Source organism: Botrytis fragariae (assembly GCF_013461495.1).
Source record: "Botrytis fragariae strain BVB16 chromosome Unknown tig00000797, whole genome shotgun sequence".
Lineage (NCBI taxonomy): Eukaryota > Fungi > Ascomycota > Leotiomycetes > Helotiales > Sclerotiniaceae > Botrytis > Botrytis fragariae.
Window position 1 is genome coordinate 284,887 of NW_023501013.1, and position 19,619 is coordinate 304,505.

The 19,619-nt window shown below is 43.1% G+C and overlaps 8 protein-coding genes across 8 annotated transcripts; 4 read left to right on the forward strand and 4 right to left on the reverse strand.

The window, feature by feature from the left end:
- Nucleotides 1-1,799: 1,799 nt before the first annotated feature.
- On the forward strand, nucleotides 1,800-4,809 carry Bfra_010455 (putative duf221 domain protein; the record flags this gene model as incomplete). The annotated part of the gene is made up of 2 exons (XM_037340787.1): nucleotides 1,800-1,892; nucleotides 1,966-4,809. The coding sequence occupies 2 exons, from the start codon at nucleotides 1,800-1,802 to the stop codon at nucleotides 4,807-4,809; spliced, it is 2,937 nt and encodes a 978-aa protein (XP_037186430.1).
- A 1,607-nt stretch (nucleotides 4,810-6,416) lies between these two features.
- Bfra_010456 (uncharacterized protein) lies at nucleotides 6,417-7,046 on the forward strand (the record flags this gene model as incomplete). The annotated part of the gene is made up of 1 exon (XM_037340788.1): nucleotides 6,417-7,046. The coding sequence occupies one exon, from the start codon at nucleotides 6,417-6,419 to the stop codon at nucleotides 7,044-7,046; it is 630 nt and encodes a 209-aa protein (XP_037186431.1).
- A 519-nt stretch (nucleotides 7,047-7,565) lies between these two features.
- Bfra_010457 (uncharacterized protein) lies at nucleotides 7,566-8,568 on the forward strand (the record flags this gene model as incomplete). Its single annotated transcript, XM_037340789.1, has 4 exons — nucleotides 7,566-7,698; nucleotides 7,759-8,165; nucleotides 8,206-8,304; nucleotides 8,335-8,568. 4 exons carry the CDS (start codon nucleotides 7,566-7,568, stop codon nucleotides 8,566-8,568), a joined length of 873 nt encoding a protein of 290 aa, XP_037186432.1.
- A 581-nt stretch (nucleotides 8,569-9,149) lies between these two features.
- Nucleotides 9,150-10,783, reverse strand: Bfra_010458 (uncharacterized protein; the record flags this gene model as incomplete). Its single annotated transcript, XM_037340790.1, has 2 exons — nucleotides 9,150-10,656; nucleotides 10,707-10,783. 2 exons carry the CDS (start codon nucleotides 10,781-10,783, stop codon nucleotides 9,150-9,152), a joined length of 1,584 nt encoding a protein of 527 aa, XP_037186433.1.
- Nucleotides 10,784-11,411: 628 nt separating this feature from the next.
- Bfra_010459 (uncharacterized protein) lies at nucleotides 11,412-12,997 on the reverse strand (the record flags this gene model as incomplete). The annotated part of the gene is made up of 3 exons (XM_037340791.1): nucleotides 11,412-11,986; nucleotides 12,050-12,751; nucleotides 12,952-12,997. 3 exons carry the CDS (start codon nucleotides 12,995-12,997, stop codon nucleotides 11,412-11,414), a joined length of 1,323 nt encoding a protein of 440 aa, XP_037186434.1.
- Nucleotides 12,998-14,197: 1,200 nt separating this feature from the next.
- On the reverse strand, nucleotides 14,198-15,935 carry Bfra_010460 (putative histone-lysine n-methyltransferase protein; the record flags this gene model as incomplete). The annotated part of the gene is given in 4 exon segments (XM_037340792.1): nucleotides 14,198-14,643; nucleotides 14,699-14,831; nucleotides 14,846-15,136; nucleotides 15,777-15,935. The coding sequence occupies 4 exon segments, from the start codon at nucleotides 15,933-15,935 to the stop codon at nucleotides 14,198-14,200; spliced, it is 1,029 nt and encodes a 342-aa protein (XP_037186435.1).
- A 485-nt stretch (nucleotides 15,936-16,420) lies between these two features.
- Nucleotides 16,421-17,292, forward strand: Bfra_010461 (putative ribosomal rna-processing protein 1 protein; the record flags this gene model as incomplete). Its single annotated transcript, XM_037340793.1, has 2 exons — nucleotides 16,421-16,472; nucleotides 16,532-17,292. The coding sequence occupies 2 exons, from the start codon at nucleotides 16,421-16,423 to the stop codon at nucleotides 17,290-17,292; spliced, it is 813 nt and encodes a 270-aa protein (XP_037186436.1).
- Nucleotides 17,293-17,707: 415 nt separating this feature from the next.
- On the reverse strand, nucleotides 17,708-19,539 carry Bfra_010462 (putative sphingosine kinase protein; the record flags this gene model as incomplete). The annotated part of the gene is made up of 4 exons (XM_037340794.1): nucleotides 17,708-18,040; nucleotides 18,189-19,207; nucleotides 19,263-19,319; nucleotides 19,383-19,539. The coding sequence occupies 4 exons, from the start codon at nucleotides 19,537-19,539 to the stop codon at nucleotides 17,708-17,710; spliced, it is 1,566 nt and encodes a 521-aa protein (XP_037186437.1).
- Nucleotides 19,540-19,619: the final 80 nt, after the last annotated feature.

Below are 19,619 nucleotides of genomic sequence, written 5' to 3' on the forward strand. Positions count from 1 at the left end.
TTGATTGATGATTGTTGGTGGATGTAATGGGTGATGGATTATAAAATGGTACATGTATAGTGCGATGGGTGGAGAGGGAGCGGGAGAGAAGAGAAAGAGAGAAAGAGAAAGAGAAGGGTCTGGACTGGACTGGACTGGATGTTGGATGTTGGGATTGGATTGGATTGGATTGGATTGGATTGGATACGATAGGGATGAGTGGTGTTGGAACACTGCCACCATTTTTATGTCGGTAGGTAGATACTAGGTAGGTAATTGTCTTGTGTGAGTTCGTGGAGGTAAATTGGTAAAGTGGTAAATTGGATAGATAGATAGGTAGATGAAGATATATATATCTATTTTCTCCATGGGATATTAAATAATACATGTCATTCTGAGATATCTCTCTCTCTCTACCCATCCATTCACAAATGTCAAGATTGTTCTATAAATAACCACTACAAAAACACTACAAAAACACCACAAAAACACCACGCAAACGCCAAGAACAACGACGGTATAATTCTCGGGATACCATTTTTGCGAGCCAATGAGAGAGAGAGAAACGTTACTGATTTCAACGTTAATCCATTTGCATCCATTGTGTGGTTGAATTTTCGGGAGAGGTGACGAGTGAGGTGTGATAGGTAGGTAGTTTTGGTCTGGTAGGTAGGGAAGAGAGGATAGGTAGGGAAGTAGAGACTTGGATTTGGTAGATCTTGGACGGATGGGGTTGGGGTGATGACGATGGGGGTGCTTAGGGGCGTGGTGGTTTGGACTGTGGGTGGATTGTGGATTGTGAATGTATGGATGTATGGATGTATCGGTAGTGTGTTGGGAATTTGAGAAGGGAGAAGGGAGAAGAGTTCTCGCGGCTGCGGGAATCTATATTCGAGGTAGACATGATGCTTTGGATGACTGGATGGATGGACTAGATGGACAATGCAACGGACTGAAGACTGAGTTCTGTGTTGCTATGGCTTGGTATGGCTTGGTTGATGATATCTTTAGAAATACGAACCAAGGAGATGAGATAGCGAGGTCTATGTTTATTGTTGGTATTTTGTAAATGTAACTGAATGAAAGAATGAACAAATGACTTTCCTTTGATGCCATTCGAATTCGAATCCGATTGTTCGTGATTCATTCTAGACTCTCTCCATTTTAGTCTTTACTATTTTTTCCCTTCCTGAGGTCATTCTCGATATTTATCATACTGAGTACATCTCATTGACATTGGTACGAATCCGGTTTCAATCAAATAGAATTCCTATCCATCGGTACTTCTCATTGTGGCTTGCCTCTGAACAATTTTCCGAAAATACTTTGATTTCTTCATTTACTTCAAAAAGCACCCCCAGGGAACATTACAAAAACCTTGAACGAGCGTCATTTTCATAAATATCCTAGTCGTTCATATTACAACATTACATGCGGTATAGGCTGGGTCAACAGGGGTCAGTTTGGGTGAAAAAGAATCTGTAGGGGTTGAACCAGACCCCGTATCGCTATCAAGGGTTATTAAGGAACGACATACCAATACTGAAATACATACTTACTTTCATTTTCATACATACATTCGACCCCCCTCGATCTTCATCCATTCAATCCTCACTCACTCGCTCATACAGAGGATCATACACAACGTCGCTTTCCGAAGAGGAGAGAATCGTCAAACGTCTCGTTATCATTCCACTACTTTACCTGCAAAAGGATAACACGCTCTTCGCGCATACGAATACCAACTCCTCTTCTGCGTTTGGCCTTGGGCCTGTCACTGCCACTCGCTCTATACAAAACGTTACATGGAGATATCCAAGATGGAGGTAGGAAGTACGACGGGAGTCCTCGCCAAGAGAGTGTCGGATACACAGAAATTGTTGGATTTGTTAGCAAATCCTTTTCGAGCCCAGGTTTGTTTGTCCCCCATGATGTTTTCTTTTTCCCTTGCGAACATGCATATCTAATTGTTGATTGTTGGGTCAGTTGTCACAAAATTCCATCTACGCAAGTCTCGGCACATCGATAGGATTTACCTTGTTACTCGCCATCGGTTTCTCTCTTCTTCGTCCGTACAATTCTGTCGTGTATGCACCGAAACTCAAGATTGCAGATGATAAACATGCACCGCCGCCAATGGGAAAAGGTCCTTTGGCTTGGTTGGGGCCGGTGCTCAAGACCAAGGAAACCGAGTTGGTGACTCTCATAGGGCTGGATGCGACCATATTTTTGAGAGTGCTGAGGATGTGTCGGAACATATTTTTATGCATAACGGTGGTGGGCTGTGGAATATTGATCCCGATTAACATGACCAAGGGTCAATATACTTCGGAAACGGATTTCGTATCTCGAGTCACGCCGGTCAATGTTTGGGGTTCGAATAATTGGGGGATGACCATCTGCGCTTGGTTATTCGATCTCATTGTTATTTTCTTCCTATGGTGGAATTACAGGGCGGTACTCAATTTGAGGAGAACGTACTTTGAAAGTGCGGATTACCAGGCCAGTTTACATGCGCGGACGTTGATGATTAACGATATTCCCAAGACGCTACGCACGGACGAGGGAATCGGTAGAGTGATTGATGTTGTGGCGCCCCAATCTTCATTCTCGAGAACAGTCGTGGCGAGAAATGTCAAGGAACTTCCGGAACTTATTGAACAGCACAATCAGACAGTTCGTGATTTGGAGGGTTATTTGGCCAGATACCTTAAGGATCCTGCGAATCTACCTCCCAAGAGACCAGAGTGTACCCCTTCGAAAGATGATCCTAATTTTGGATCATATGTCCGAGGTCAAAAACTCGATGCTATCGAATATCTTACTGCGCGTATCAAGGAATTGGAATTGGAGATCAAGGAAGTTCGTTTGTCTGTGGATAACCGAAATCCTTTGCCCTATGGATTTGCTAGTTACGAAGCTATTGATGAAGCACACAGTATCGCATTCGCAGCACGGAAAAAGCATCCCAAGGGAACCACGATTGTACTTGCTCCTCGACCGAATGATATTATTTGGCAGAACATGCCGTTGAGTAGGCAGACCAGAAAAAGGAAGAGAATCATGAACAATATTTGGGTCACTTTACTTACAATTGTATGGATGGCACCGAACGCTTTGATTTCAATCTTCTTGGTCAGCTTAACCAATTTGGGTAGTGTTTGGCCTGCATTTCAAATTTCGTTGTCGCAACACACGGTTTGGTGGTCGATTGTTCAAGGTGTTGCTTCTCCCGCTGTTACATCCTTGGTCTACTTAGTACTTCCAATCATGTTCCGTCGAATGTTGGTCAAGGCTGGAGATCGTACAAAAACTGCCAGAGAAAGACATGTTACGGGAAAGTTATACACTTTCTTCGTCTTCAACTACTTACTTGTATTTTCGATTTTCAGTACTGTCTGGACCTTTGTCTCTACCGTCATCAACAAAACCAATGATGGAACTACAACTTGGGAAGCTATCTACGAAGCAGATTTAGGACTGTTGGTCTTCATTTCACTTTGCAACATCTCACCTTTCTGGGTTACTTCGTTACTTCAACGAAATTTGGGAGCAGCTGTTGATTTGGCTCAATTGTGGACTTTGGTTTGGAGTTTTTGCGCCAGGAAATTCTCGAGTCCTACGCCTCGTGAGATGATCGAACTGACTGCACCACCTGCGTTCGACTATGCAAGTTATTATAATTATTTCTTGTTCTACACTACTATCACTCTGTGCTTTGGTTGCATTCAGCCTCTAGTCATCCCAGCAGCCGCTATGTATTTCTCTCTAGATGTTTTCTTGAAGAAATACCTCTTGCTTTATATTTTCATTACCAAGACAGAATCTGGTGGTATGTTCTGGCGTATGCTGTTCAACCGAATACTTTTCGCAGCAATTCTCGCCAACCTTGTCGTTTTCCTCTCCACTTGGGTTCATGGAGATGGGTCACACATGGAAGCTTATGCTGTAATTCCTCTTCCATTCCTGGTGCTTGGTTTCAAATGGTATTGCGCACGTACCTTTGACGATAAGATTCACTACTATAGCGTCCGCAATATGCTCAAAGATCCAGAATCTTCGCGATCCAAACTCTTTGGTAGCAAAGGCGATCGTCTCGCTTCTCGCTTCGGTCATCCAGCATTATACAAACCACTCATTACACCTATGGTTCATGCCCGAGCTCAAAATATTCTAGCTTCTATTTATGGTGGTCGTCTTACAGATTCTAACAACCACGGCTCGGGCGATAATATGTCAGTTTCGGGATATTCCGATACATTTGCCATGGATCCTATGCGTGCGGGACAACCAGGTCGATCTGCTAAGGGGGGCATGCCTGGATTTGAAATGGTGCCGGAGAATCGTCTGGATTTCTCGTATTACAAGGGAAGAGCGGAATTTGCGGAGGAACATGGTGGTTCGGGTGGAATTTATGGAAAAGCGGAAGACATCATCAGGTCGGATACACCAGGTAGTTCACGCTGGGGACCAGATTCAAGACCAGGTACACCTGTTAATGGTTTGGGAACGCCAACATTGCCAAGTTTCAGGCCAGGGACACCGGATAGTGTGAAAGGGGATATTGGTATGAGTGGGGGATCTGGGATGGGGATGAGGTATTATGGAGAGAGGAAGGATAGTTCGGGAGAGACGATTGGATTGGTTCAGGGTGCACAGGATATGCCTGCAAGTTCCTTACCGGGTGTGCAGGAACGAGCACCGGGTTTCTTGGGTGGTGGACCAGGAGGATATGGTAATTTACCGCAGGAAGATATGGATGGGAGGGGAAGTGTGGATCATGATCCGATGAGTTATGATTATTTCCGTTCCAGGAGGACGAGGAATTAGATGTCGGAATGAAGGGGATGGGGGTGTGGAGAGTTGAGAGCAAGGAGATGAGAAGCTGAGAAGGTTGTATAACAGGATATGCAAGTGAAATGAAATGGTAGATATTGGGAGGTGTATTTTTTTTTTCTCTCTCGGCTTTATATGGAGATTAGCGATGGGAATATGAGTCTTGAAAGGCTCGGGATTAGCATTGGTATGCATGTATGCATGAATGGAAAGGGTTGGGATGGTTGGTTGGCTAATGGCGTTTTTGGGTTGTTCTCCTTGATTGAGAAATTTGAGGAGTGGGTAGAGTGGGTGGGGATTGGGGGTTGTAGATGGGCGGGAGATGGAAAAGGATGAGTTAGATGAGAGAAAATAGAGGGCAGATTAAGTGACGTCACTGAGTGTAGTTGGTTGTAGGTTGTTCTTGTGTATACGTAGGATAGAATAGGATAGGAGGGATTTTTGAAATTAGACAATTGAATGGGAATATGAACAGGGATCATGAATAAAGGATGAGATTATGAGCATGGAGATGATGTGATAGAGATGCTGTGAGCGAATACGAAATTGAAAATGGATCTTAAGTGATATAGGTAGGTGATGATTGAATACTCGCTCGCTTGGTCGATAACTCGCTCGCTTGGTTAATTGGTTGATTGGTTGGTTAAATATTTGTTTGTTCGCGTGATTTATTTTTGATTGATTTATTTTTGATTGATTAATTGATTGATTGATTGATATGGGGATTTTGACTTGGGATTTTGACTTGGGGTTTTGGGTTTTGGGTTTTGGGATGATGGGATGATGGGAAGGGTTGGAGAAGGGGTGGAATGAGGGAATGGGGAGGGAGAGGAAATGGGGAAGGAGAGGAATTTAAAAGGGGGGAGGTTGTGGTAAGCGAGCGAGAGAGAGAAGAAGGGGGGGCGGGGCGGGGGTGGGTTACTTTTAGGAGGAGCGGTTGTTTTGTTTATTTTGTTTATTTTGTTTTGTTTATGGATGATTTTCTATGGGAGGGGGGAATCTGGGGGTTCTGAGTATGCTGTGTTATTGCTTTTCATGTATAATCTATTGGTTGTTATTTGATGATTTGATGATTTGAGAGAAGAAAGAAGGGAGTTTTGAAGTGAGATTTAAGGCATTTCGGAAGTGTTGCGATTGGGGGGAGATTTATTCATGGGGTTTTATTTTGGTTGGTTGGTTGGTTGGTTGATGGGTGAGTTGCTTGGTTGGTTGGTGAGTTGATGGGTGTACATTCTTCCATTTCTTTTCTTCTTTCGGTGGCAGAGGGGGAGAAGTATGGTTTTTAGGAGAGGATACGATATCTGGTGTTTGGATGGAGATGAGATGGTGATGGATTGGTCATGAGGAGGGATATGAAGGGGTATTTGTTTAATGTGGTTTTTGAGGAAAAGAGAAAAGAAGATGGTTTCTGGGCGGAAAACTGTCAGTGAGGTGATTCTTGAATCTTTGCTATAGGTAGGGGATAGGGAATGAAGTTTATGTAGGGAATGAGGGGGTGAATTGAAGTGAAGGGTTTGAGAGTAGACTCGGAGTTGGGTGTTGATTTTCTTGGGGAAGAGATTAGGGGGGGTTGTGTTTAATTCTTGTTTGTGTGTTTATTGATGTTGATGTTGAAGCCCAACAACAAAAACCGTCCGTTTCCGAAAGGGTTGATAAGCGATACCCTCACACCAGACCCTATCATCACAGTCCAGGAAATTGAGGATTCGGCGTACGATACGAAACAGCTCCTCGACCATGAAAAATTGCTTCCGGGACAGTTCAATCTAGGTCCTAATTTTGTACCATCTTTTGCAGACCAGGTAGAAGTGCTTAACAACCATGTAGCCGCGGCTCGCATCTCTATGACCGGTGAGGTAGGCCTCAACCAAGATTTCTTTGACACCGAACCCAATTTCATAAATCTAAAGACTGCCATCCGCGGGGTTTCAAATGCGCGTCGGGCGAACTTCAGCAAGCATAAATTAGGTCAACTATTTACAAATTGGCGAAGTCAAGGAATTACTCCAGTTTGCAAGACAGTCGTTGCAGTAGATTCTACACCTTATTTTGATATTGACACGGCCATGACAATAAGTGGCTCAGCCAACTCTGCAATTGACGCGAAAACCGTTGTGGATAGAATTATGGCTGGGGTTGGACCCCTGGTCCAAGACAAGACCGTTAGAAACCACGCAGCTGTTATCAGCAGGCTAGACCAATGGACAAGCGACCTTAACGCCCCTTGTTGATTTGGTACATCGGAGTACAGGCGCCATGGTAGATACATTTGCAACCAATAATTGTTTCAACATCAGGAAGCTGTATGGTCTTTTCAACCATCAAAGTCTGCTGTAGTTGGATGTGAATTTTGCTAGGTCAAGCACGAACCACTAGATACATATCCATTCGACATTCCATAACATACGGCTTTAGATAGTACCTACTAATTCACCGTGATCAATTAATAATCCAAATACAAAGTTCACCGTACAAAGCGCCATTATGATTTTATCCAGCTCAAATATCTTACTGTATAAGAGAGGCTCCCCGCTGATGCTAAAGGTTCTGCATTCCACCTGTTTAGGAATCCCATTCTCTTAACTGCAAGCCCGGTTTCCGAATCCTCTGTCGAAATCGATACGCACTCACCATATCATCCTATTGTACTTCTAAGACTATATCATGGCGACCGAATTTACTAAATTTCCAGAATTGCCATTAGAGCTACAACGCAAGATCTGGAGGTTTTGTGCCATGTGGATCGTGTCATGGAGCTTGACTGCCCGGATCCAGAAGTTATGAGAACAAAGTGTGTCATGAAATTGACATCCAATGCAAACGCACAACAGCCAGCATATAGTCTGGTGTGCCACGAGGCGCGCGATGCCGCATTAAAGGACGGTGGGTATTTATGGAACCTACACACGTTGTGGAAAGCAAAATGATTCCAGAAGAAGCCAGATTGGGAGGACCCAAACCTGCTCAACAATCCGTGGTTTAATCCAGGAAAAGATATTATGCATCTCAATGGGGATCAAAGCGATGCGGAGGACTACGAAATATCTAGTGATCAAATCCCACATCAAACTCTCATTGCGTATGCCAAAATCGCTCGGGGAGGCTCATTCATGGCAACTCTTGTACATCCTTTCGAGAAGCCAGGGTATTTTTTCTCTTCCCAACCCCTCATTGACGAAGTCAAGGGCAACTTTCCACTCATTGAGCAGATGAACGGCTTCAAAGTCTGTCTCACGGTCATTACCATTCATGCCACAACAATACAGGTTGTTGAACGCTCGGCTGTTTGGGAGTTCGGCGGCGCCGGTCCAACTCGTCGAACCCTCGGATCGAGAGGCCATTCGTCGTATGTACGAATTGTGGCTCACTACTTTCCTGGAAGATGCTAAGTTAAAGGACTCTGAGCCTGTGGAAATATTTGAAGAAATGATTCCCACCCCCGATGACTTCGAGGCTCGTGTCTGCAAATGGCATGAGGAGTATGAACGTGTATGGCTCTGGTAAACATGGACCGAAAAGCATCGCTATGGAACTTTGAATAGTATTGATTCACCCCGAGATGTTTGGACTGGGCCAGACTTTGACCATCTAGGACGACCAATGACGGGCCTCAATCCGGAAAATATATATATGCCCAGCCACGAATTCAACAGGGCGCACCCGTGGCTTCAATCTATACTTGATAAGATGCCTCGTTTTCATCCGGTCATCATGTTCAGGTTCTGTGAAGCCAAGTGCACAATCGAGTCATAAAGCCATATGATCCTTCAACAGAGTTCCACTATTTTCCGAAGAAGTGAGGCGGCAGCAATTACTGAATACAGATAAAGCTTTCATGTGATCTTCTAATCATCGTCTGCACACAGAGTGGTAGATCCTTCAGGAAATGACCAGTCCCTCGTCGAGATTCGAGATAGCAAGTCTCCCCGCTAGTACTTTTGGTGGGATATGCACGAACAAAAATGATGAATTATTGGTACATGATAACATCTATTTTCAATACACAACCACCATTTCTCGTGAGATACTAGGAAAAAATCTATGGTTGGATTGGACATTCACTTTCTCCGACTATTAGTGGCAAACTTAGGGAGGGTTGCGATCATCCGGGCTACAAAAGTATTCACACACTAGTAGCAGCGAGGGTGGAGAGTGAATGGAGAGTAAATATAGCTATTTATTACCAAAATCATCAGACAATGTATATGAGAATATCATCAGTGACGATGTGAAGCTTGAAACCAGACATGACTATGAGTAATAAAAAGAATTGCTGCAATGTTAAAAATTACTAATCATTAGCTATTCCTTCATATATAATCAAGAAATTACAATCACGGATACGCTTCTTCTGCAATCTGCTCAAGCCACTTCTTCAAATCATCTGCAACTCGCTCTCCCATTTCAACATCACAGACAAAATCCTGCCAACTAACACCCACAGGTAATCCCGCTCCCTTGACACTAATAAGCGAGATCACAAAAGCCGGACCCGTAGTCTCCGCACTCGATGCGAATCCCGCTCGATGAAGTATCCATTCATTTTCTTCTTCCTGCTCGGCTTCCGCAGGCGATATCTGACTCTCATTATCGATTTTAGATTTTCCGTCGAAGGTCCCAGCATCTGTGATTGACCATGAGAATTTTCTGGGTTTTTGAGCCGCGTTTTTTATTCGTTGTCGCTGATTTTCTATGAATTTTATTGCTTCTGCAGAATCATTCTTCAAACCCCTCGCTATCCCCCTTTCAATTTCTCCACGAATACCTGCACCAATTCTCCAAATCTGTCTCAGCTGTCTGGGTGACAGAAGTAAATCCTGATTGCCATCTCCGGGGATTTTATCGCGTAGCTGGGCTATAAGTCTCTTATCAAAGTCATGCGAAACTGAAGTCTCGTAATTCCCCATCATTCTCTCTACATTCAATCCTGCCCAGCTGGACCTCGAGGAAATAGACGGTATGAATCTTCGCATATCCAGCGTCGTACAACTTTGAAATGCAGATGCTGTGTTATCGTCTAATTGTGACGCTAGTGAGATAGTCATGAGTGCGTGCAGAAGACTGATAAGTGTACTTTTTTTCTTGCGACATGCGACGTGAATATCGTGGAGTGTGGTTCTGGAGATGAAGAATGAGCGATGTTGGGTGGAGTATGGGATGAGATGGATGGGTGCCCAGTGAGCTAGAGTCAATGTTTTCCGTGATATAGCTGCTGGATGGAATGATTCCCAGAGAGTTTTGGCGAGGAAAGATATACCGAGAGAAAATTTATGGAGTTTCTCGACTGGTGGCGGGAGGATTGGAGTTGGATGAAGTGGAATGAGAGAAGCTGCTGTGGTGTTATCTCCAGTGGCATCATGCTGAACTGTCATTTTAAGAGGTCGAAATAAATCTTCCTGGAAGATGCTCCCGCTGATTCCATCGCCATACACTTGACTCCACGTAAAATGTACTTCTATTAGATTAATTCTTTCTTGATATAATACAACAACTCTCCACCCTGGTTTTTCTTCAATTTCATAAAAATTGCTATCGATTTCGGAAAGAGTGAGTTCTCTCGAAACATCATCGAAATCCTCGGGTGTTTGCAAAAAACGCCATGTGAGATGTTCATTTAGATTTAAATGTTGTAGCTGTTTCCACGCTGGATTTTTAGAGTCCGCATCAACTGTTACAGCTTGTAAGATTGAATGAAGGAGAATTACTTCGATCATAGCGGTTTCGAACATACGTATGAGACGGTTGGGATTGGATGAATGGTTCGGGGATGATGTGTAGCGACAGGTGATAGATTTGTTGCGATGGCGATCTAGTTTATGAAGAGCTAGGTAGTACGCTTCTCTATGCTTGTCAGTATGCGTTTCCCAATGTTAAGAAGTGGGTGTACTGACTTGTCACCCAATTTGCGGAAACTTTTGATTTTCTCGCTGTTATCGGCTGGTGTGGTCTTTGGGCCAAACTTGAACATTGTGAGAATACGAGAAGAGTCGAGATGAAAACGGGACTTCAAATTTGGGAAAGCAGGTTGAAATGACTTCGAAGTTTACGCAGTTTATGATAGTGAGGGTGATTATTCTTTTTTCGAGATTTTTGAGTACCTCTATATTCTTACGGCTAGATCGCGGCATATTGGATGGTTGACTTGAGAGTGAATTGCATGATGTCGTTGATAACTTCAGTTTCGCGGTATAGATAAATGTGAGCCGATACTCTTCACAGAGGTCGTGCATGAAAATAGTGAATAAACGCAGGAGAGAATAGTGATTGCGGGGTGATAAATGAATGCAAATTAAAAAAGGGAGGCATAAGATTAACGCCCCGACACGACCTTCGGTGTTTGAGCTCTTAAATGTAAAATTTGGGAATGAAGAACTTCGAGTAATGAAAGAAGATTCAATATTTTGACCTATTTTAGTGTTTGAAACTTCTCCAGTGCTCACAGTCTGGTCGATGTCAAATGTATCATCAATATATGAGCACTACCTATAGTGTTCAATGATTTTAGGTTCCTCAACTTTCAAGTCCTAGATATCCCCAAGCCTATTGATGTTTAAACTCCTCCGATGATTAGGTAGAAATGGGAAAATTGATGACCTTCATAAATCTGCATCATCTTCATCTGGGAGTGGCATTTGATCATGACCCATCCCATCTCCATTGTTTTCAAACGCGGAGTAATCTTGAAAGCCAAGAACCTCAACAGCAGGGCTAAAAGGCAAAGTTCGGAAAGTTCTATCGTCAGGATCCGTATTCGAACTTGTGCTAGTACCCAGATCTTTGTTCTCCGCCCCAATCTCTTCCTTAATATTTTCCCTGTCCTCCTTATTCTCCTGGTCGTCATCTTGATCTTCTACGTCACTATTATCAGCATGGCTATCGTACTCTAAATCGTCTTCGTACACGTCTTCCTCCGCGTTATCGCTATTATAAAAATGCTTGTCTTTTTCCATCGGAAGCCAAATGTCATCATCTTTATTCGAGATCAGAAGTTCTAGGTGGTCGGGCAATAAGTCCTTGTCAAGTGGAGTGAGAGGTTTGTGACCAACAACTGTCGGCTTTTGATTCTTGACACACGTAAATAAGGAAGGAGTCCTGCCTGGCTTTGCTATAACATATCGTATGATAGGTGGATACTTGAACCAGGTATGTTTATTGATATTTTCTTGATAGTCTAACACAATTTGATTAGTTACGTATGTTTTGGAAAATCCTCTTGACGGAAGGACCCAATTACCATCTTCGAACTTGGAGAGTTGTTTTCTAAAGTCTTCTAAACTTTTCTTTCTTCGTTCTGCTTCTTTGAATAAAACGGAGTTAGGCTTCTCATAGCCCTGGGAGGTAAACCTTCGAGAGGAAAGAGGCTCATCACGACCATCTACTGGCTCGACAAAAGTGACGCCATGGTCCAGGGTAAAGGCTACATCATTTAGAACGACGTATATTTCCTCACACATCTGGTACGGTAGAAATGCTATTGTTCCTAATGTCCAGCTCATTACGTTGCTGTCCCATTGCGGACGCGGATCATGCCATAGCTGATGGTTTATGGCAAAGATCTTTACCATACGATATGAAGGACATCCTTCATACAATGCCAAAGAGGTAGGAAGTTTGCACTCAGAATTGTCAACGAGCCACATGATATCGGCGTCTGGGTTCATGTAATGTTTTGGAAGTTGTGCATGGCAATTGTCGTCCCCCCACGAACCGTAATTGCAAAATGTGAAATGAGAAAATTGTAGCTGAATGCCCTCATCATATGCCTCCTTGCATGTTTGCATAATTTCCGTAATCCTGCTACGAGTTGCCACGTAGCTAGATACAATGTGAATGTGAGGACCTATCAAAGCATGTTTCCAGATCTGACGTCGAATTTCCAATGGAAATGTCGAAAACAACGGAAAGGAAACGTCCTCGTGTAGAGTAATACTGGTACCTAATGTCATCAAAGAATTAGAGACATTCAAAATACCCCAAAAGCTTCAAAGTATAATAGTCATTCGGAAGCTTTCGGAAATTCTAAGTACCTGATATTCCCAGAGAATCTGACAACACATTCAAAGGTTCTCAAACTCTGTATGATATTGCACCTTCGAAGGATTTCAGCTTCTGAAAGTGAAGTAGACTTTTGCATACCAGTAAAACTACCCATTACATTGCCCAATTCATTCGTAGCATCCATATTGCTGATACCGATGGCTTGAGACAGATTCTGACGATGATGATATCGCGGAAAATATGGCAGTCCCCAAGAGTGGTGGTGATTCAGCCCGCATCAGCTAGAGTATCCTAGACGAACTCTCTGCTTGGAAAGATTGAATAAATATTGTACTTCGAATGATTTCTAAATATTGTTGAATGATTCTATTGAAAAAATCTGACTTAATCAGGTAGAGATTAGTTATATCAATATTGATGAGTAAATGGTGTTATGGCTTGTAACATAATCCATGGGTAAAATAGTAAAACATGATCCAAAAGACAAAGTAAGCTTACCTAATGGCCCGTGAAGCTATCCGATTGCCAACTCTGCATAAGCGTTATGTCTCTGAGGCTTGAACTGTAAAGAATATCTTTGACTGAATATTGAAGCTGAATCTTTTAGATAGGAAAGAACAATGTATATAATGGTTGACTGGAAATGTTATTGTTGTTTTTGCTCTACTGTGCTGCCTTGGGATGAGTACAGAATCTCGTTTATCAATCGCGCTAAACTCAATCAATCTCAGTCATTTACTATCACGTGCGGGCGAAAAGACCGCTCAACACATAATGATTGATTTACTCCTCAAAAGAGTTTTTTAATCTATTATCCGTTTTGTTTGACAAAAAAAGAGTATCAGCCCACTCGATACTGGCCGTCGTACTCTAAATCTGGTGTTGACTCAAGTAGTAAGGTAAATAGATGGTTGAGCCAACAGCCGAATCCAAGAAGATGCTTCGGTACATGTAGCGAGTTTGTTCTGAAGAGTAATGGACCTCTTTGACTTCAGTTGCTATCATATAAAGGGTAAAAATCATCTCAAATCATCAAGACACTAAGGTTATCAGATAATTAAAGAATAGAAGCTCATCTTGCAGCTCCTTCGCTACCCAGGGTTTTAACTCTATATGAGCCTGTCGTATACTTGTCAAATATGCTTGCAGAAAGAGATTGCTTGATACTAGAATCTTCGATTACTCAAGTCATCAAGATATTAAAAGAGTGAAAAGTCAGTTCGCTTTGCATTATTCAACGCATTAACAACCCGTGATATTTTTAACAGTGCTAATCAAATTCCATCCATCTATGCTTAATCGGATATGGGGTATCATTACTTTTTGCAGATTATCCTTTTCTTGCGTCTGCTACCATTCATATTCATCACTTTTCTTATGCCATTCACCAAAGCCATCTTCTACACGATTTAGCTCCACACAAGCACTTCTCACTTCCCTGCTCTCCATCATCCTTCCCATCCACATAATCGAAAGTTAGCTCCGTCATTGGTCGAATATCTTCGATTGCGAAGAAAGCCAAATCATGAAGGTTTTTCTCAGAATAATCTCCAACACGAGCAAAGATTCTCATGTTGGCTTCACAGGAATGGTTAAAGAAACGACTAGGTCCTGCGTAAAATTCTCCGTCGATAACATATGGATCACCACGTAAAGTCTCGTCGAGACTGTCCGGATCGGTGAACTTATCGATGTTGAAGAGGTAAAGATCTTTTCTTCTACTGATAATTGCATTGTCGCGACGTCTGTCGGCCTCCTGAGCGGTGATTATCTCGCCAATATAGCAGTCGATAAATGCACCGGCTTTGATGGGAACTTTGCTTCTGACACCTACGATTCGTTAGATTGTTGATTCTAAAATTGGAGAATAATAGACATTACGTACCCCAACCACGATTTTCGGTGCGAAAGACTTGTAATGGTACGCGTCGTCCTCTTGCAACAATTCGATTATCACAAGTTTCATCACAAGCACAGGCTTCATGACACTCGTAGATAGGTGCTTTGCTATCCAAAAGCTGCTCTTTCAAACATCCTTCGCTATTGCCCCCGCTTGATAGGCATATACATTATGATCTGGTAGATCAACCTCCGAATCTTGGAGACAGTGGCAAGTCAATCCATGGCAGTTGTGACTGCATTCACATCCGACTCGAAACTCAGGATCAGCCCGGGAAACTCCTTTCCTGAGAATAGACTTTTCGATAAACGTGAAATCCTCAGGAAGAGTTAAGCTTTCGTCTTTGCAGACAATGGAGATTGGGTATTCCTTTGCATTGGAGAAGCTGCGGATTTGACACCAGTGACAGTCTTTGAGGGAGGGCTGAGAGAGATAAGTTAGTTGTTGCTTGATTGATAGAATTCAGGGGTCAAACAACAAATGAAATATTCAAACGATGAAAACATTATAGAGTTTCAAAGGAAGAAGTCCAGACAATAGAAACCCGCTTGATTCTACTCAATGTTCGGGTAAAACTCTGAAATTCTCGAAAAGTATCCGAGTAACCTCCCAAGCCTCGGATCATTCCCGAGAATTCTTGTGAATCTGTCATCTTGCTCCATACACCACTGTGAGCAGTGAGGACAGAATATCTTATTCAAAATCATTCAATCTCCAACAACACAATATCATCTACTCATGTCTCCCCACCTTATACACAACAAACCTATACCCACAAAAAGAAACAAGTACAAGTACAATAACAACCTTTTTTTCATCCCCCTCGTCGCTATGATTCCAGAGCTTCATTTCCCATTTTCGTCAAACTACCTACTATTGTTCGAAAACCCTGGCTTTTCTACTCACTATTCAAAGCCCACTCAGACTCCTGTAAACCAGACCACACCACACCATAACCTCAATCACCAGCTCACCCAACCAAACCAAACGAAACCAAATTACAGAACGAACGAACGAACGAACACAAAACAAAGCAAAGCAAAGCAAAAAAACAAGAACTCACAACTTCATGACCAAAATAATGATCTCTATAAGTCGGCGCCATAATCTTCGTCGAATAGGTTTTCAACATACGTGCTGCTTCTTCTAACTTCTTCCCCTCTTTCAACTTCTTCAAATCACTATGGAAACTCGATTTACTCGACTTGTCCCATTTATTCATTGTGGTTGGTTCGCTTCGTGTCTCTGTCTGGTGGAGAATAGATGTAGTTGAGAATGTTAATAGAAACACACCTTTGATATTGTATTTTGAAATTGTATTCATCTAGAGTTTTGGAGACGAAGATAAAGTAGATATACGTAAGGATCTAGCTATCTATAAAGATCAGAATCACCTCTCAAAACCCTTTCTAAATCACAAAATTATTATTGTTTGCCAGTCCAACCTAGTAATTCACTCAGTACCGTTTGCTCCCGGCAAGGGGTGCGGATAGCTCCTTCCCTAAAACCACACCACATCAAATAGCTATCCAATCGATTATCCCCACAAAAAGCGGTCAACATCTTTACTCGCGGCAGAATATATTTTTATTTTCGACTCTGGTATCAAACCATCTCCAGATATCTTTGCGCGGGGAATTTCAAACACATCTTTTTTCCCATTCCCAATTCAACAACTCCAACTCCAACTTCAATTCTAACGCCAAAATGTCGACGGATATCAGGGATACGAAGTTAATCAAGGAGTTAGCTGCAAATGGTATGTTCTATCTCCTCCTAACCCTACAATTCCAATCCCATCCTAACCCCCCCTCCCAGACAAAAAAACCCGCGACGCCGCCCTCCTCTCCCTCCGCACCTATCTCTCCGCCTCGCGCTCCCTCACCCCCCTCGACTATCTCAAAATCCACTCCGGTCTCTTCTACAGCATGTGGATGTGCGACCGACCCCTCCCTCAACAATCCCTCGCCAATTCTCTCGCCTCTCTCCTCTCCTCCCTCTCCCCCTCCACCCAAGCACCCTTCTACACCGGATTTTGGGAAATCATGTCTAAAGAATGGGAGCGCATTGATGTGCTGCGCATGGAGAAATTTCTGCTGCTCGTAAGACGCTATCTAGCCGCTGGCTTTGAGGTTGTGGTTTCCGGCTCTTCAGCTTCTGCTGCTGCGGGAAAGAAAAATAAGAAAGCGTCGAAGAAAACTGTTTCGGATGCTGGAGAACAGATATTGGAAGTTCTGTCTTCTATTCCCTGTGGTTCGGGTCCCGATGCGCAACGCACACCGAATGGAATGCGCTTCCATGTAATCGATATCTGGATTGATGAGCTTGAGAAATTGGGTGCGATTGACGCAGCAAAGGAGAGTGAAGAGGGCGCGGAGAGATTGGAGAAATTGTTGGAGCCGTTGAGGAAATTAAGCAAGGAGAGTATTAATAAGACGGTTAGGAATAAGTGCAAGGAGGCACTAGGGGATGAGCGCCTGCCGGGGAATGAGAAGAAGGAGGGTGCGGAGGGAGATGATGTGGAAATGAGTGATGCGAGCGAGGGGGAGGAGGAAGGATGGGGTGGGATTGACGATTAAGGAATGAGAATTGAAGGGCAAATGTCGAATGTCGAAAATAGTGAAAAGCTGAATTCACATGGAAAAACATTTCTTTCGGTGTTAAAAGAGGATCTATGGAAGAAATTCCACGGCGTCTAGGGGTTATTTTGAGGACATTCAATATCCAATGTAAAAAGTCATTTCACATTCAGAATTTCTCATAGTAGAATAGAAAAGATCTCTAATTTTGACAATATATAAATATCAAGTCGCTGACGCGAATCAAACCATCTTTGGGTATCATTTGAGGTCAACTATAAGTACCACAATGTCTGAAAGAAAATTTAAACGCCTCGCCCAGATCCTATCTTACCGAGAGCCCCTTTCCCCCCCATGCACACATAACAACCCATGAAATTATGAAAAAGAAGTTCACCCACGAGCCAAGGAAGACTCAAACAAAACCATGGGACTCATACATGTGTCCTGTTTTCGAGAGTACCGTACCCAATCCCTTATGTACCTCGACTTGAAATGGTTGAAAGGGAACCCTCTCCCCATCAATACTTATATACCCATCCCCTTTCTGTTTCGGGATGATTCTATATCCGAGTATTTTACGATACCATACGTCAGGAATATCGAACAATTTTCCGTTTTCCACCGACAACATCATCTTGATAGCTGAAAGACGACTTATATCGCCGTTGATACATACGAGATCCATGTAACCGTCACTTGGAAGGGCAGCGGAAAAGAAATTGGCATCTGAGGCCATGTATGCCATCTGGATTCTTGTGTTAGCATTTGTGTGATTCTGGCGTGCAGATCAGAGTATTCAAAAGCCGAGAAATCCTCAAGATGTTCAAACTTTTCAATGTTTAAATAAAATGTAGGATATCCGGGAATCGCTCAAGCCAAGAGGATGAACTCACATTTCCACAGTAGAAATTTCCCAATTTATCATATGGAACCATTTCCCAACCCTCCGGCAATTTGTCGCTCACAGTACCATATCTCAACGGAGGCAACCCATCTTCCGTCCCACTGCTAGCCGAAGCATCGTCATCTAAAAGGTATCTGTATCCCCTCCTCTCGCTTGCCGGTTCGTGATTGCTCATCTCCTTTCTATAATAATCTTTTATACTTGGTTTATCTTCTATCGCAACCTTAATAGCAATATCACATGGATAAATTGCTTGTCCAATAAGTCTCTCTAGGAACCCATATGTGAATCGTGCACTTCCCATCCATCTCAAATGTTCGGTAGCTAAATCAGCCTCGGCCACAATCCCTACAGATTGAGATAGGAAACTGATTGTTCGTGTTTCTCCTTGTGTGACCGACATGAGATCTAGCGGCGTGGGAATCCCCTTGATAATAGCCAAAGTAGCCAAACTTGCACTGGCCGTTCCGTTCAAATTCATACTCATAGCGTTTCCACTTCCGCACGGTACATGCGTCACTGCAATCTTCGATAGGGCTCTTTTCGCATCGTGTCTCTTCCCCAGGCCGTTGAATACTTCATGCGCCAATCCATCTCCGGAACAGCAAACCACCATATCGTAAGCTTCAACATCCATATCCTCGACAATCGTAACCGCATTCCCCTGAAATTGCGTCTTCACCATGTCAATACTACAGTTCGCTGCCTTCAGAAGTGGTTCCACATCCCGATCATAGTATTTCTGCGCGTTTCCCTTGCCACTATGAGGGTTCACCAGGACCTTTGCTCGTTTTGTTTGTTGTGATTCGCCGTACGATCGATCTAATAATTTTCCAATCCATTTCTCGACTTCTTCCGCAGAATGTGATTCAATCGCATATTTCAGCTCTGTAGCTTGTACTCTCGATTTCGATGTCGGCGCAGCATATCGAATCGCAAGCTCTTTCGTGTCTAATATCTCCGCCCAGAGGACGTTGTAGAAAGGAATTGGTCTGGTATTCGCAGAACCTGTGCAAGATATCAGTATGACGTAGATGTACAGGAGACACTTAGCCGGACTCACTCGAAGCAAAAGTCCAAAATCCACAACAAGTTGCGCTCTCCTTTTCAAAAGCCTCATCTTCATCCCATCACATCAGTACAATTACTTCAATTTCCCTAAACTCCGACCCTCAAAACTCACCAAGCACAATCAAAGAGTCCGTTCCCAAGGTCAAAGAAGCATTTCTTCCTACCGTCAACGTTCCATCAGTCACAAACGCTTGCTCCCGCACATATTCGTCACTAGTAATTCCCATCGTATCGATAAACGGATGATTCGAATCCATAGAAGAAGCCATGGTCACCTAAACTGTGTCGATATCCCAAGCATTCTCTCACTTCCTCTCTCTTAGTATAATGACCTTTCGTCTCTGTCTAT